The sequence below is a fragment of the Biomphalaria glabrata genome, chromosome 1, assembly GCF_947242115.1.
Source record: "Biomphalaria glabrata chromosome 1, xgBioGlab47.1, whole genome shotgun sequence".
Lineage (NCBI taxonomy): Eukaryota > Metazoa > Mollusca > Gastropoda > Planorbidae > Biomphalaria > Biomphalaria glabrata.
In genome coordinates, this window is record NC_074711.1 from 21,165,306 (window position 1) to 21,178,542 (window position 13,237).

The window sequence follows — 13,237 nt, forward strand, 5'->3', positions numbered from 1 at the left end:
AAAAAAAATTCAATTCTTAGTTATTTTCTATTATATACTTTTAATTTAAAAAAAATTGAGGATGTATACAATTTGATTTAATTTATTATTCAATTTATTTTGATGCACAAAGACTAATGTAATTTGTCTAAATATAAATTATATTTACTCAGCAGGAAGGCACCAGGTTTTGGGAAACACATTATATTCTTTAGGAAATAGCTTCTGCATTCGATTCATGTTTCTGGCCAGCATATCCTTCCGACATATTTCACTCATTCCTGGGAAATGGTTTATTTTCTGAAATCAAAAGTAAACAGGGATTTTTTTTTTAAATAAGCTCAATTATTTTAATATAAAAATCTCAACAGCTATACCTGGTCTTATTGGAAAACAAAAAAGGGAGAGTAAAAGTGAAAAATAATGAAAACAATCGATAAGTACTTAATTTTGTATTGCTCCTTTCTTAACAAGAATAAATAATATGTGTGTGTGTGTGAGTCTCCATTTAGTCATCCTTGAAATTAGTAATAATATTATTCTGTTGTATACATTTCATACATATGTTAACAGACATTCCTTTGGTGGTAACCTTTCACTATTTAACTACTTTATAAAGCAGTTAATCTTACTATATGATGTGGTTAAAAAACTTAAATGTGACAGTAAGTTAAATTAAATCTAGTAATAATTTTTAAACATCTTTATTTAACAGAATGTGTGTAATTACAACTGGGAAAGGTTACAAAGAAAAAATAATTTTCTTTAATTTCAAGCACCTGGTATTTTTTCATATCCATGACTCTTTCCAGGGCAACTGAAAAGTCTGTCCAGTATAGAGTCCAGTCATCTTCATCTGAAACCTCTCTAAAACCATACTTTCTGGATGTTCGACGCACTGGAAGCACAGAAGAAGGACACTTTAAATTTATTATTAAATTTAAAACTTTTTTTTTAAATCTGAAAGTTTATTGCATAAAATAAAATGAAGTAGAAATGATTCTGTCTAGCATCTTACCAACATCATATTTACAATTGCTGAGACAAATAGTGAGCCACCTGTCAAGACAAAAAGAAAACTTCTTTAGCATTAGTAATGTGTAGCATGTAGATTGGTTATATTGAACATTTACTGAACCAAACAGAAAATGCATTTTAGCCATACTCTTTTAAATTGCAAAAAACAAGATTACAGGTCATCTTTTGTTTAACTTTTAAAATATTGATATTTTAGTTTATATAGTTTATATAATATTCTGCTTACATTTCAAACTTGAGGAATAAAAAAAAAATTATATTATTTAAGAAGCATCACTTAATATAATGATCTCCCCACTAAGAATCAATAACATTAGTTAAAATGCAACTACAACAGTAAGAAAATCTAATAGAAAGATAAATAAATAGAAAATTGTAGACAACTTTATAAAGTGTCACTATAATAGAAAATATGTACCTAAATTATGATGATGATCTTAATATTGTTGATAGCCAGTAATATGCATCTGTTAAATTTAGATACTTTTATTTAGAATTCATTCCATTGTATACAATCCATTCACTCGTTGATACCTTCCTTTGTTAATCGATACATCATAAAGTAGGCTAATATTTTATTTTTATAGTTCATTTCTTGTTTTTGAATAAATAGTCAAATTTTAATGTTCTTTTCTGGCTTAGTTAGTTGCATTACAGTTTAGTATTCAATTTCTTTGTGACACTGGCATTTACTACATACTTATTAGTATTAAACATTATTTCTATAAGATAAGGTAAATAAAAAAAAAAGATTAATAGAATTGCAATTAATTTATACCATAATAAAATACTTGCCAGAATGTTCTGACTAGCCATTCTCTACATGCTATTTATTAAAAATAATTTTCAGAGTAACAGACATTTAAATCTAAAGAATCAAGTCCTCATTTATATATTGTACCAAAGTAATATATAACAGAATAGATTTCTATTCATAACTAGCATTACTAGTAAAACAAATACTTTTTGAAAACTAATAAATTAAATAATTTTATAATGTAAGTGTCAAATGGAGAAAAAAAAATAAGGCAACAGTAGTTAAAATCAAGAAAAAAGAATCAAGGATGAAAAGCACCTTACTAACCTTTTTCTGTTAAAGAAAAAAAAAAAGAAAGATGGTGAAAAAATAAGTAAAAAAATAATTACTTGTGTTGTAAAATTATATTTCATTCAGTGTCCTACTAAGTAGTTTCCTTTAAAATTCTATTCATGTCAAAATGTTAATGAAGTTTATAAAAAAAAAATTTAGAATACAAAATACAAAAATATTTCTTTTTATTAAAAAGAAAAAAAAATGTACATAGCAAAAGACAGCAATAAAATTGTGGTCATTTAAAGCATATTTAATGACAAACAATTTAGAGAAAGTCTCAAGATAATAAGTACATTAATAAATAAGTGACATATTCATATAGGCTGCTACATTTAAGTCTCAAAATTAGGTACAAAACACACTCACACATTTATGAACGAATGAAACACAAGCACCAACTCACTCTAACACAAACAGTTCATCCATAAAGATCCAGACATAGCATGATATAGAAAAAGTTTAATCATAAGTAAAATCTATTATTATGATTGTATTGAACATGTGCTTCACTAAAGGCAGAATATTAAATAGTAATTGAATTATTATCATTTTATATATAGTTCGTCCATCGTGGTTCGATGATGACCACTTTGTCATCCAGGGGCTGAGGGCTATGCACTGGGGTTTTATGCCTCCTAATGTGGCTGGTGAGACCTATGTGAGCCCGGAATGTTCGGCGGCACACTGGGCAGGTTATTCAAGCTGGAGCTAGTGTAGTGGGCCTAGCTTTTCTTTTCTGGCGTTTTTCTTCTGCCAGCGTTGTTCTTTTTTCCTCAGCAACATGTGCTCCAGTTTTCACAGCGTGACGCCATGACGCTCTGTCATGTGCCTCTGTCTCCCAGGTGCCTGGGTCTATGCTGAACGCCTTCAGAGAAGCTTTGAGGGTGTCGCTGAAGCGCTTTCTTTGATCACCTTGCGAGCACTTTCCTTCACTTAGTTGGCCATACAAGAGTCGTTTAGGGATGCGGTGGTCTTCCATTCTGTAGACGTGACCTGCCCATTGCAGCTGGGACTGCATCAGGATTGTGTGGATGCTTTGCAGACACGCTCTTCGAAGGACTTCTGTATCTGGGATTTTGTCTTGCCATTTGACATTTAGTATTTTTCTCAGACATGTCATGTGGAAGTGGTTTAGTTTCTTTGCATGTTTACTGTACACTGTCCATGTTTCTGAGGCATAGAGCAATGTAGGGAGGATGAAGGCTCTATAGACCCCTAGCTTGGTGTTTGTGGTGATACCACGTCTGTTCCAGACATTTGTAGACAGTCTGCCGTAGGATGCACTGGCCTTGGCGATACGCAGGTCGATTTCACTATCGATTTTTCCATTTTTGGAGAGTGTGCTGCCAAGATATGTGAATTTGTCCACTGCGTTTATATCCTGTCCATTTATAGTAATGCTTGGATCCGAGTAGGCTTTCCCAGGAGCAGGTAGATATAAGACTTCAGTCTTGTTCGTATTGATGGTAAGGCCAAAGTCTGAGCATGTTCTTGAGAAGTCACTGACGATGCTCTGCAGATCGTTTTCAGAGCAGGCATTTAAGGCACAGTTGTCAGCAAATAGCAAGTCTCTGATTACGGCTGCATTTGTTTTTGTTTTTGCTTTAAGCCGCCTCGGGTTGAATAGGCCACCATCAAATCTGTATGATATATTTATCCCGTTGTTTTCTCTATTTGTAAATGCATCTGCCAGCATAGCGGAGAACATGATACTGAACAGTGTAGGTGCTAGGACACAGCCTTGTTTTACCCCGTTTGATACTTCGAAGGGCTCTGATGGTTCTCCACTTTCTTGGACATGAGCCTTCATGCCATCATGAAATAGTCTCACCATGGTTATGAATTTTTGTGGACAGCCATACTTTGACATGATCTACCAGAGTCCTTCTCTGCTAACAGTGTCGAATGCCTTTGTTAAGTCGACATATATTGAGAACAGGTCAGCATTTTGTTATATATAGTTCGTCCATCGTGGTTCGATGATGACCACTTTGTCATCCATATTTTAACATGAATGTAAATAAAGAAAACTTGATTGTAAGTCAAAGATTTATTGGTCAAATTTTTGTCACTTCAGGCAATAGTGTCTACTCAAGATCCAGATTCAAAACTTGCTTAGTGATTAAGAGCAATTAAGTAGACGTCTAGCTAGATTCTGCTAAATCTAGTTGTCAAGCAGTCAACTACTAAATTACTGGGTTTTGGTAGTCTAATAGCATTAGTAAATCTACTAACTTACTTAGCAGTAGTAGCTGGCAATGCAAGTCAACATTGACCCAGATATACTCTACTTTTTACTTGATTTTTATAGCCTACTGAAGAAGAAGAGGCAGACAGAAAAAGCGATGGGAGGACAACATTAAAGAATGGACGGGCCTGCCATTAAGAGAGGTTCTAAACAAGGCAAAAAAAAAGGGAGGAATGGAGAAAGACGGTCGACAAATCTTGCCTGGTGCCCCAACGGTCCAACAGACTAAGGGATAGGTAAAGGTAAAGGTAGGTAGGTAAGCCTACTGGTAAACTTAGTTTAGTTAAATTAGTTTGAGTTATTGGGTGTTCAGACTAAGGATAAGTGCAGTATTTCACGTGAATACACAGACCCAGGTGATCTTACACATTAATTGTTACATCTGCCATGGGGTCTATTAAAACTTTCTTTTCGCCATCTGCTCCTGTTGTCGGTAAGGTTTTTTTTAATTGGGGGGGGGGGGGGGAATCTCAAATGTAAAAAAAGTGAATGTTTAACGCGAGATCTTCGCAAGAGTTATCCAGCTCAGCACTGTATGCCAGTGAGTAGGCCTACAAATTGACGTCATAGTCCATATAGTCTAGCTCTTCCGTGGGGTAGGCCTACCTCTGTTACGCCAGCAAAAAAAAAAGATCGCCTTTGGAAAACGGTCATGCCTCATTTAGCATTGATCTAGAATTTAGATCTAGACATACTGTCACAAAGTCTATAAAATATATAGTCCTAGATCTACATGATGTGTTCTGTCTTCATTTCCCACATCAGCATACAGATAAACATGTTTTTTTTTTAATAATCATAATGTATAATAGGCTACTTCACTAGTCTAGTTGTAGTCTTGCCAGCGTAAGCATAAGAACTAATTAAGACCTAGATGTGAATATATATTTTTGTTATCCTACTTAGACCTATTACTAGAATTCCACATTAACAAGTGTAGCTGACTGTTTATACAAGATATCAAAGTAATCTTATGTAGATTCTAGATCTAGATCTAGTTCGGGGATCTAGGCATGCCGTTTGTAAACTTGAATTAAGTTCACATAAAGTCAAGCCTTTAATTTAATTACCTTACTGTACTAAAGAGTGGTGAGACCTGGGAAATACATACTCCGTCCACTTTCCACAGTGGGAAGTTCCACGACTTTTTTTGGCCCCTACAATATTCCAACAGTCATTCAGCTTCATTATGCACTGTGGGAGTACCGGATAGCACAGCGTCATGCGTCGGGTATGATCCGCGAACCATGAGCGTCTTTGAACATATCTACCTATATGTGTTTCTGTAGGCCCTATAGTGTAAAAACTGAAACATCAGTTCCTCTCTTTACTGGTGCAATAATGAATCGGGGATAGGACATTGCACTGTGGATGCCTTTAGAAACGGAGACATGACGAATGCTGTAAGGATTTCAAATGATGTGACATAACAGTTGAAACATAGTGCATTGTAGGCTACAAGAACGAGGAATATTGTAGTTTTATTGTAAACTATGGTAAAAATATAGCCCAAAATTTATTTAACTAATCTCTAACGCAAATTTAAGCGTTTCAATTTACTGTCACATGTGCCCAAGATGAAATAAGAAACTAACATCAAACATCCATTAGTCATTAAGTTGAGTGAATATTTTTAATGGCAGCAGGCGATCCAACAAGAATAAATAATGAACAAAAATACAATTATGCTGGATTGCACACATTTGTCTGGGACACTCTAGGATATGTATAAAAGCTTTTTATAACAAACAAAAAAACAACATGTTCAATATAGGGCCAATATAGGCCTATAGGCCTAATAGTTTTGTGAGTGTACCTAATATATGTAGTTACGTAAGTATAAAAGTGCAGGCGAGCACACATTCAAGTAAGATCAAAATGAGCTTGTCCTAATGCTTACAACAATGACAATGTTACTTCATCTAATGACAATGTTACTTCATCTAATGACAATGTTACTTCATCTAATGACAAGGTTACTTCATCTAATGACAATGTTACTTCATCTAATGACAATGTTACTTCATCTAATGACAATGTTACTTCATCTAATGACAATGTTACTTCATCTAATGACAATGTTACTTCTACTTAAGTAAAACGTCTACCAGACAAGAAGTGGAATAAAATGACCCCATGGCTGCACTTACGCTACAGGTAATTTCCCCAATTTCGTTTGCGGTGTCACAACCAGAGCACAATAGATCAAAGCAATAATAAAATGTAATATTATTTGCTCATTAAGAAAACACACAAAATTGGCCTGGGTCCAGATAACAGGTTCGAAGTAGGATTGTTATATTGATTGCTATTTTAAACGTTATTTTATGTTTTCAATCAATATCTGACAGAAGACAGGAAGACATTATAGCGTACTGGTAACACAAAAACTTCAAGACTTGATGAAAAGAAGTGAGAGAAAATACTGAAATACTGCTGGTACAAGAACATCGCGAAAGTTTATTTTTAAGTCATTCATTGATGTTTAGAAAAGTCAATGAGTAACACAACCAAGAAAAAAGAATGTACTTATACATGGGGCGCCAATATTTTTTGCTATTGAATGCTACTTAAAATCACTCGTCGTTTTCCCTGCAAATATTTAAAAACACGCTAGAAAACTTATTTTCCTTTTTACTCGGTAGTAGTGGCCTAAACTCTTTCCCTATTTCAACATTGCAAGGAAATGGTTCATCTGAATGCGGCGTGGCCATAGAGTACACAATACCAAAGTATCAATGACGTGTCACATACACTCCGTTTACTTAGGCAACAATCACTCACACAGTGTCAATGGGAATCATACCATAGGGGCAAGCGATCAATGGAAGACAACTCTCCTAATGGAAACCCTCAATTTTTCTCCTCCCCCAATTATTTTCCCCATGACGATCACTACGCTCCACAGGTTGAACAAGTATTTGAATAGGAGGTTTTCATTCTCCAATAGATGCATCATTTAATGAAATCTTAATGCGAGACCTGAACCACTTTCTTCGACTTACAGTGTGAAGTTACCAAAGTGCCCTCCTCCCCTTCCATTTCAATAGTAGGAACAAACAGTTCAAACAAAAGACTATTTGGTGAATTAGACGTCACAGATGTGAAAGAAATTATAATTTAGGTTCAACTTATGCCTTAAGTATTGTGTGAACAAGACTGACCAGAAGGGGCCACCTCTGGGCGTGTTCGTGTACGAAAAAACTAATTTCGCTATCTTATTTAATATAGATTTAATGTTTAGGAAGGTTATTAAGCAATATAAAACAAACTCTTAGAAGTTAAAGCATATACACACACACAACATTAAACCCAAAAACTGATTTCAAAGTTGTTTAATCTAAAAATGTTTTAATCAGAGGTATATCATACTACAAAAGTAAATACAAATATCTTTAGGAACAAAGCAGCTAAATATGTTACTAAATATCTGCACTTAATCTGAGCCATTGATTTTTCCTCCCCCTGAAAATAGTTATGAAAGCACAAAGAGAAAAAAAAAGGCAATCGTGAAAGACATGAGGAGGAAAAACAACAAATGGTAGAAATAATTACCTTGAGTACAAGATAAGATTAGAAATAAGCCTATGGACATTTGAGAAGGTGCCAACAAAAGATTGAAATAAGAATTGTTATCATGTCAGAACCATTAACCAGGCAAAATTAACTTTTTAGTAAGGCATTTACTAGGCATTTAAAATACAGGTTCGATTCTAAAAACTAAGAGTTATGAGTTTGTTCTCTTTAAAGTAACTAAAGTCTTAAGAATCAGTTAAATCTATTTGTGAATAATACCAATACCAGATAAGATTAGAGCCAGTATAATAACTTAATTGATTTGATTTCCAGCAAGTGATCAATAAATGCATACAATTTTTTTTATTGAAATTGAAACAGCCCAAGTGAATGAAGTCTATAGAGGACTCTGGATGGTAACTGTTTTCTACTCTTCAATGACCTTTCCCTATATTAATGACAACTTATTATAAACTAAAAAAAAAATTCAAAAGAGATATGTCTAAGTGAATGTTAATAGCAAATAAATTTCTCTACTTTTCCAAAGGTTCTATTAACTCACTCCATCTGTCTGGGTGGATTCTTTACATTTTTGCTCCCACTTCTCATTCTCTGATCAAGTTGAAATTTTGCACAATTATTCATTTTTGATCACAACACATGAATCACTAAAAAATTAACGAAGTAGTTAATCGATTAGTGGTAATTAATTAATTTGTTTTAAATAGTATATGTAAAATTTTTGTTAAAATTCTGCTTTTTTTTTCAATCTATATTGTCCTCAATGCTAATGCACATTTAGCTTATGATGATAAATTGTATGATTACAAAATGCATTTAAAAAAAAAATTAATAGTATTGTAACACCTAAAAAGAAATTGATATTTTTTAATGATTATATTGCTAGTATTTTTGTTATATTTTCAAAAGTAATAAAATGCTATTCGTTGTATAGAAAGTGTATAGAGTGTGTAATTTTGTAATGTTTTGATTAAATGCCATAACAATTACAAATTTCAATTGCAAAGTACCTGGACAACTAACTCTCACTAGCTTAAGTAATTAAGTAAGACAAAGTTTAAATATAAATATGGCACAGTATAATACTGTGCTCTTCAATTAAAAATGTTTATGCTTTGGTAGCTACTAGCCACTTAAGTTTGAATACACTACAAAACATGATTCAGAAAAGGAGACAGAAGAAATGCTGGTTATACATTAACCAATTGATTCTTGATTGGCTAGTTTAGATGTCTTTTGACAGAGAAAAGTGGAGAACTTTCACACAACATCAGAGCAACTCTATGATGCATTGACAAACATGTCAAACATGCTGGAGGATTCAGTTAAGCTATCTTTAGTCTAATTAAGACCTATTAGAAGAACATTAAGACCTATCTGTTTAAAACTTTTTTAGATCAGTTTTGTTTTTAGCTCTTTTGTTTATTTTTGTAATTTGCATTGAGCCTACATTTTGTTTGTTAACAGCGCTCTATAAATTAAATTATTATTATTAATTCAGCATGTAATTAATGTACGAAAACAAGTAATTAGGTGTGAGTAATCGTGTGTGTAAATGTAAGTAAATTGGCATGAGCACAAGAAGCCAAACCAAAGTGAAACTATAATGGACTAAAATAGCTGTGTGTGAACTGAAAACCTTTTCCACACTGAACATAGTAAAAACTTACTTCTTTCTTTTCTTCTTTTTTTTCTTTTTTTCCTTTGTATCATCTTCTGCTCCTATCGTGAGTTTGCTTTCTTCTTCTTCTGCACCTTCACCATCCAACTCATCTTCATCTTCATTATATGCTGTTGTAGCTGGTAACAGCAATGGCAATTATTAGTCAAAATAAAAGAAGCATGACACACTACTGCATTGAGAATACATCTTATTCTAAAGCAACAAAAATAAATTGGGAATGCATATAATTATGACGATTGCTTTTTAATAGTAGCATTAGTATCAATAATAATTCTAATATAAAAAGAAATATACTCGTCTAGAATATTATCAACAGCATATACTGTGCAAATGAAATTAAAAGTGTTTTTGTGCAGTAAGTCTTTTCTGCTTCTTTGCTCTTTGCTGCTGAGCTGTCAGCTCTTTTGCAGTCAGTGTGATGGAAAAATAACATTCAAGTAATCACAATAAAAAAATAGTTATGAGTTGTAAGGGGAGATTGAAAGTGATTTCATGTTGCATGGTTAAAAACCGGTTAATTTTATAAAAGATATGGTTTAGATGCATTCAATCAAATAATATATTAATATAAAGGAGAGTCTTAGCTTACTTCCTTCAGTTGCATTATCATCCCCTTCGCCTGCCTCCTCTGAGGGAAACACTAACAATGGAGCATCATCATCCACCAGTGTCAGCTCTTGAGCACTGTTTCCAACAAGTTGTGAAGGCTGGCTTACTGCTTCACAATCACTCTCATCTGAACTGCTGCTGCTGATATAACTCTCATCTACTGGATCTCGTAATTGAGTCTGAGAGTTAAATTCGCCAGTAAGGCTATTCTTGGAACTACTTTTGAAAACCATGGAATTGTTATTAGCCAGGGTGATTTAGCCTCCAGACAACTGATTAAAGTCTGTAAAAATATAAAAAACAAAACAATAAAAATCACAGAAAAGAAAATCCATTAAATAAAAAATAAAAGATTAGAATGCCCAATTTAACCTAAGCACAAAAATCAGGTTGATGTAATTAATCACTGCCACTTTCCTAAGTATGTTTAAAAATCAGGATCAGATTCTTCATTATCTATAAACACTTTATTATATATTAGGACATGATTTGGAAAGGGAAGGGAGATATGATTTTCCAAATCTGCTCATGATAATCAGCATTGTTCAGAATAATAAATGCTTTATACAGTTAAACTAAATCCAAACTTTCTTTCCTGGTCCAACAATGTCAGGTTCCTCATAGAGCCAGAGTAGACTCAGGACTGTCTTTAAAGTCCCAAACCCTAGATTAAACAATAGAATTTGATTTTGCCAGTAAATACTTTAAAAAAAATAGCAAAGGTGCAGAAAGTCAATATACATGAGCTGCAACTTGAAACTGCTTATTAAAAAATACATTATAAAGCCTAAACGTCCTGCACTGAAAATATTTTATAGCATTTTTTACTGGCAAACCTTAGTAAAAGAGACGTACTATATATTATGTCTAATGCTAATGGATATTTATGAGTTTATATGGCTGCTGTTTATCTGAGTTATTTAAACTGAACTAAGTTTTCACTATCATTTCATTTAACTTGTAATATGCTAAAATTGTCCTTGAACAAAATGCACTTAACATTTTAGTGAATGTGCAGAATAAGAAAAATATTTACAAATGTTATATCAACTCTGTTAAAAAGTTTGAACACATTATTTCTCCCTCACCCATTCTCAGATCAAGTTGAAACTTTGCACAATTATCCATTGGTGAAGACAATACATTAACCAATAAAAGAATTAAACAATTAATCAATTAACTACTGGTAATTAATTATTTTGTTGGATACCAACTAGGGAAATTATAATATTGCTACATATTATGTATTCTAGCATACATTTTTTAATGCTGGTTAGTGAGATATTATTTTTACTGCTGGTTAGTGATACTGGTCTTAGTTTCTCTAATCAGATTTATCTCTTTTTTTTTTAAATAGGGAAGTAACATTACCTTTTTTCCAGTCCCTCAGTAGGCTTACTCTACCCTGATTAAGTGATGCCTGAAAAAGTATTCTGAACAGTGTTGCAAGCTTGTGGCCTAGATTCTAATTCTTTGAGCAATTTTGCTAGAATGATTGGATCTAGATTTCATTAGAATCTAAGAATGAGTTAGTGTGTGTAGATCTTATTATAATCTTATGTTAATCTAAAATAGATCTATAAAATAATCTCTATACTCTATTAATTATGGATCTAAATTGTCTACTAACTCTAGTCTCTAGTCTAGATCTAGAAAGTCAAGTATAGAACAGTCTTGATCTATCTGACTGAATTCTGGCCAGATTCGTCTAATAGAACTCATATAATATTTATATTAAAGTATTAGATCTATCTAGATATTACTTACTAATTAGATCTAGATCTACTATTTTAATTTTAAAAACTTTAGAATAAATTAGAATTTAAGAATTAGAATAAATTAGATCTATTCTAGAACTGAAGTCTAGATCTAGTCAATCTATTTTTATCTATCTAGATCTATACTGTCTATACTAATCTATAGACTCTAGACTAATTGAATTGAAGTAATTGGGTAATTCACTAAATTTATATTCTTTTTCCATAATCTAACACATTTTACAAGATAAAATATGATACAGTGTAATGTTTATTACTTACAGTTAAAAATAAATGTTAGTGTCTGGAATGGACACATTGCCCTAACATTTATTTTGCTGCCTCTACATAATAATGGAATAACAGAACATTACTAAATTACAAAACGTCAGTGGCAGCCATATTGTTTAAAGGTGGCGACGGAAATTACTAAATTGATTTTTTTTAAATATGTGTCTATTGTTAATTATTTTTTAAAATCTAATGTTAAGTGAAATAAACACATATAAATGTGCATAATTTCATTTTGATTAATTTATATTAGCTTTTTAGTAAGTTGTGCTAATCATTTAGCAAGTAAGTTTTAAGAACTATATTTTCTCGTTGCTGGGCTATGCCGGATGGATACAGAGTAAAAAAAAATCTCCATAGGCCTATTCACACACAATCGTTTAGTCGGCTACACCGCTACAGCATAAAATTATGTATTTATTAGTTTTATCTGGATTTAGTTTACGTCAAGATCTAGTTCCACATTTTATCATATATAACGGATCTTATCCAGATCTAGATCCGAGTAAACTTCAAATACCTCTCCCTATTTATAGATGTTTTAAGAGAAAAATGGTATATAAGTTATATATATAGTGACCTTGCTCTTAATAACTCTTAACTGAGGCGGGACAGAGTGAAAATAAATGTTCCTAGTGTTGATGCCTAGTGCGCCAATAATAGCATACAGCTGACGATGTTGATATTCAATTTAAACCGAAATGACGTCCAAAACATTTTCTTTTTTCTCTTGAAAGTTGATGCATTTCTTAAATCGGAATCTTTAATACCTCTAACATACCAATGCATGATGCGACCCGCGCCTCCCATGTTTCGCCACTGGAGAATTGGAAAGGGGAGAATGAATTTAGCAAGAAAAATTTTAAGCCAGAGTGAGTGTGTGTGTCGGTGCGTATGTTATATTATTCATGCACCAATTCTTGTTAGGTGCACACTGTTGGGGTTTGAGTCTATGGTTTGAACGCATCTTCTTTGTTGCATTGCTTTTTAGCTTATGGAGG

At 32.7% G+C, this 13,237-nt stretch overlaps 1 protein-coding gene across 9 annotated transcripts in view; it reads right to left on the bottom strand.

Moving 5' to 3' along the window:
* The window catches only part of LOC106073697 (tubulin polyglutamylase ttll6-like), a 31,777-nt gene extending 19,392 nt beyond the window's left edge, over positions 1–12,385 (bottom strand). For 5 of the 9 annotated variants that reach the window (XM_013234347.2, XM_013234368.2, XM_013234361.2 and 2 more), the window contains exons 1-6: positions 12,228–12,384; positions 10,169–10,471; positions 9,566–9,695; positions 998–1,038; positions 759–877; positions 149–279 (exon numbers count right to left, since the gene is read on the bottom strand). In XM_013234347.2, the coding sequence (XP_013089801.2) occupies positions 149–279; positions 759–877; positions 998–1,038; positions 9,566–9,695; positions 10,169–10,421 (674 nt within the window). In that variant the 5' untranslated portion in view covers positions 10,422–10,471; positions 12,228–12,384. Of the gene's footprint in view, positions 1–148; positions 280–758; positions 878–997; positions 1,039–9,565; positions 9,696–10,168; positions 10,472–11,559; positions 11,707–12,227 lie in introns of all 9 variants that reach the window. The other 4 variants (XM_013234334.2, XM_013234339.2, XM_056027911.1 and 1 more) reach the window with 4 other exon arrangements.
* Between the last annotated feature and the right edge of the window lie 852 nt (positions 12,386–13,237).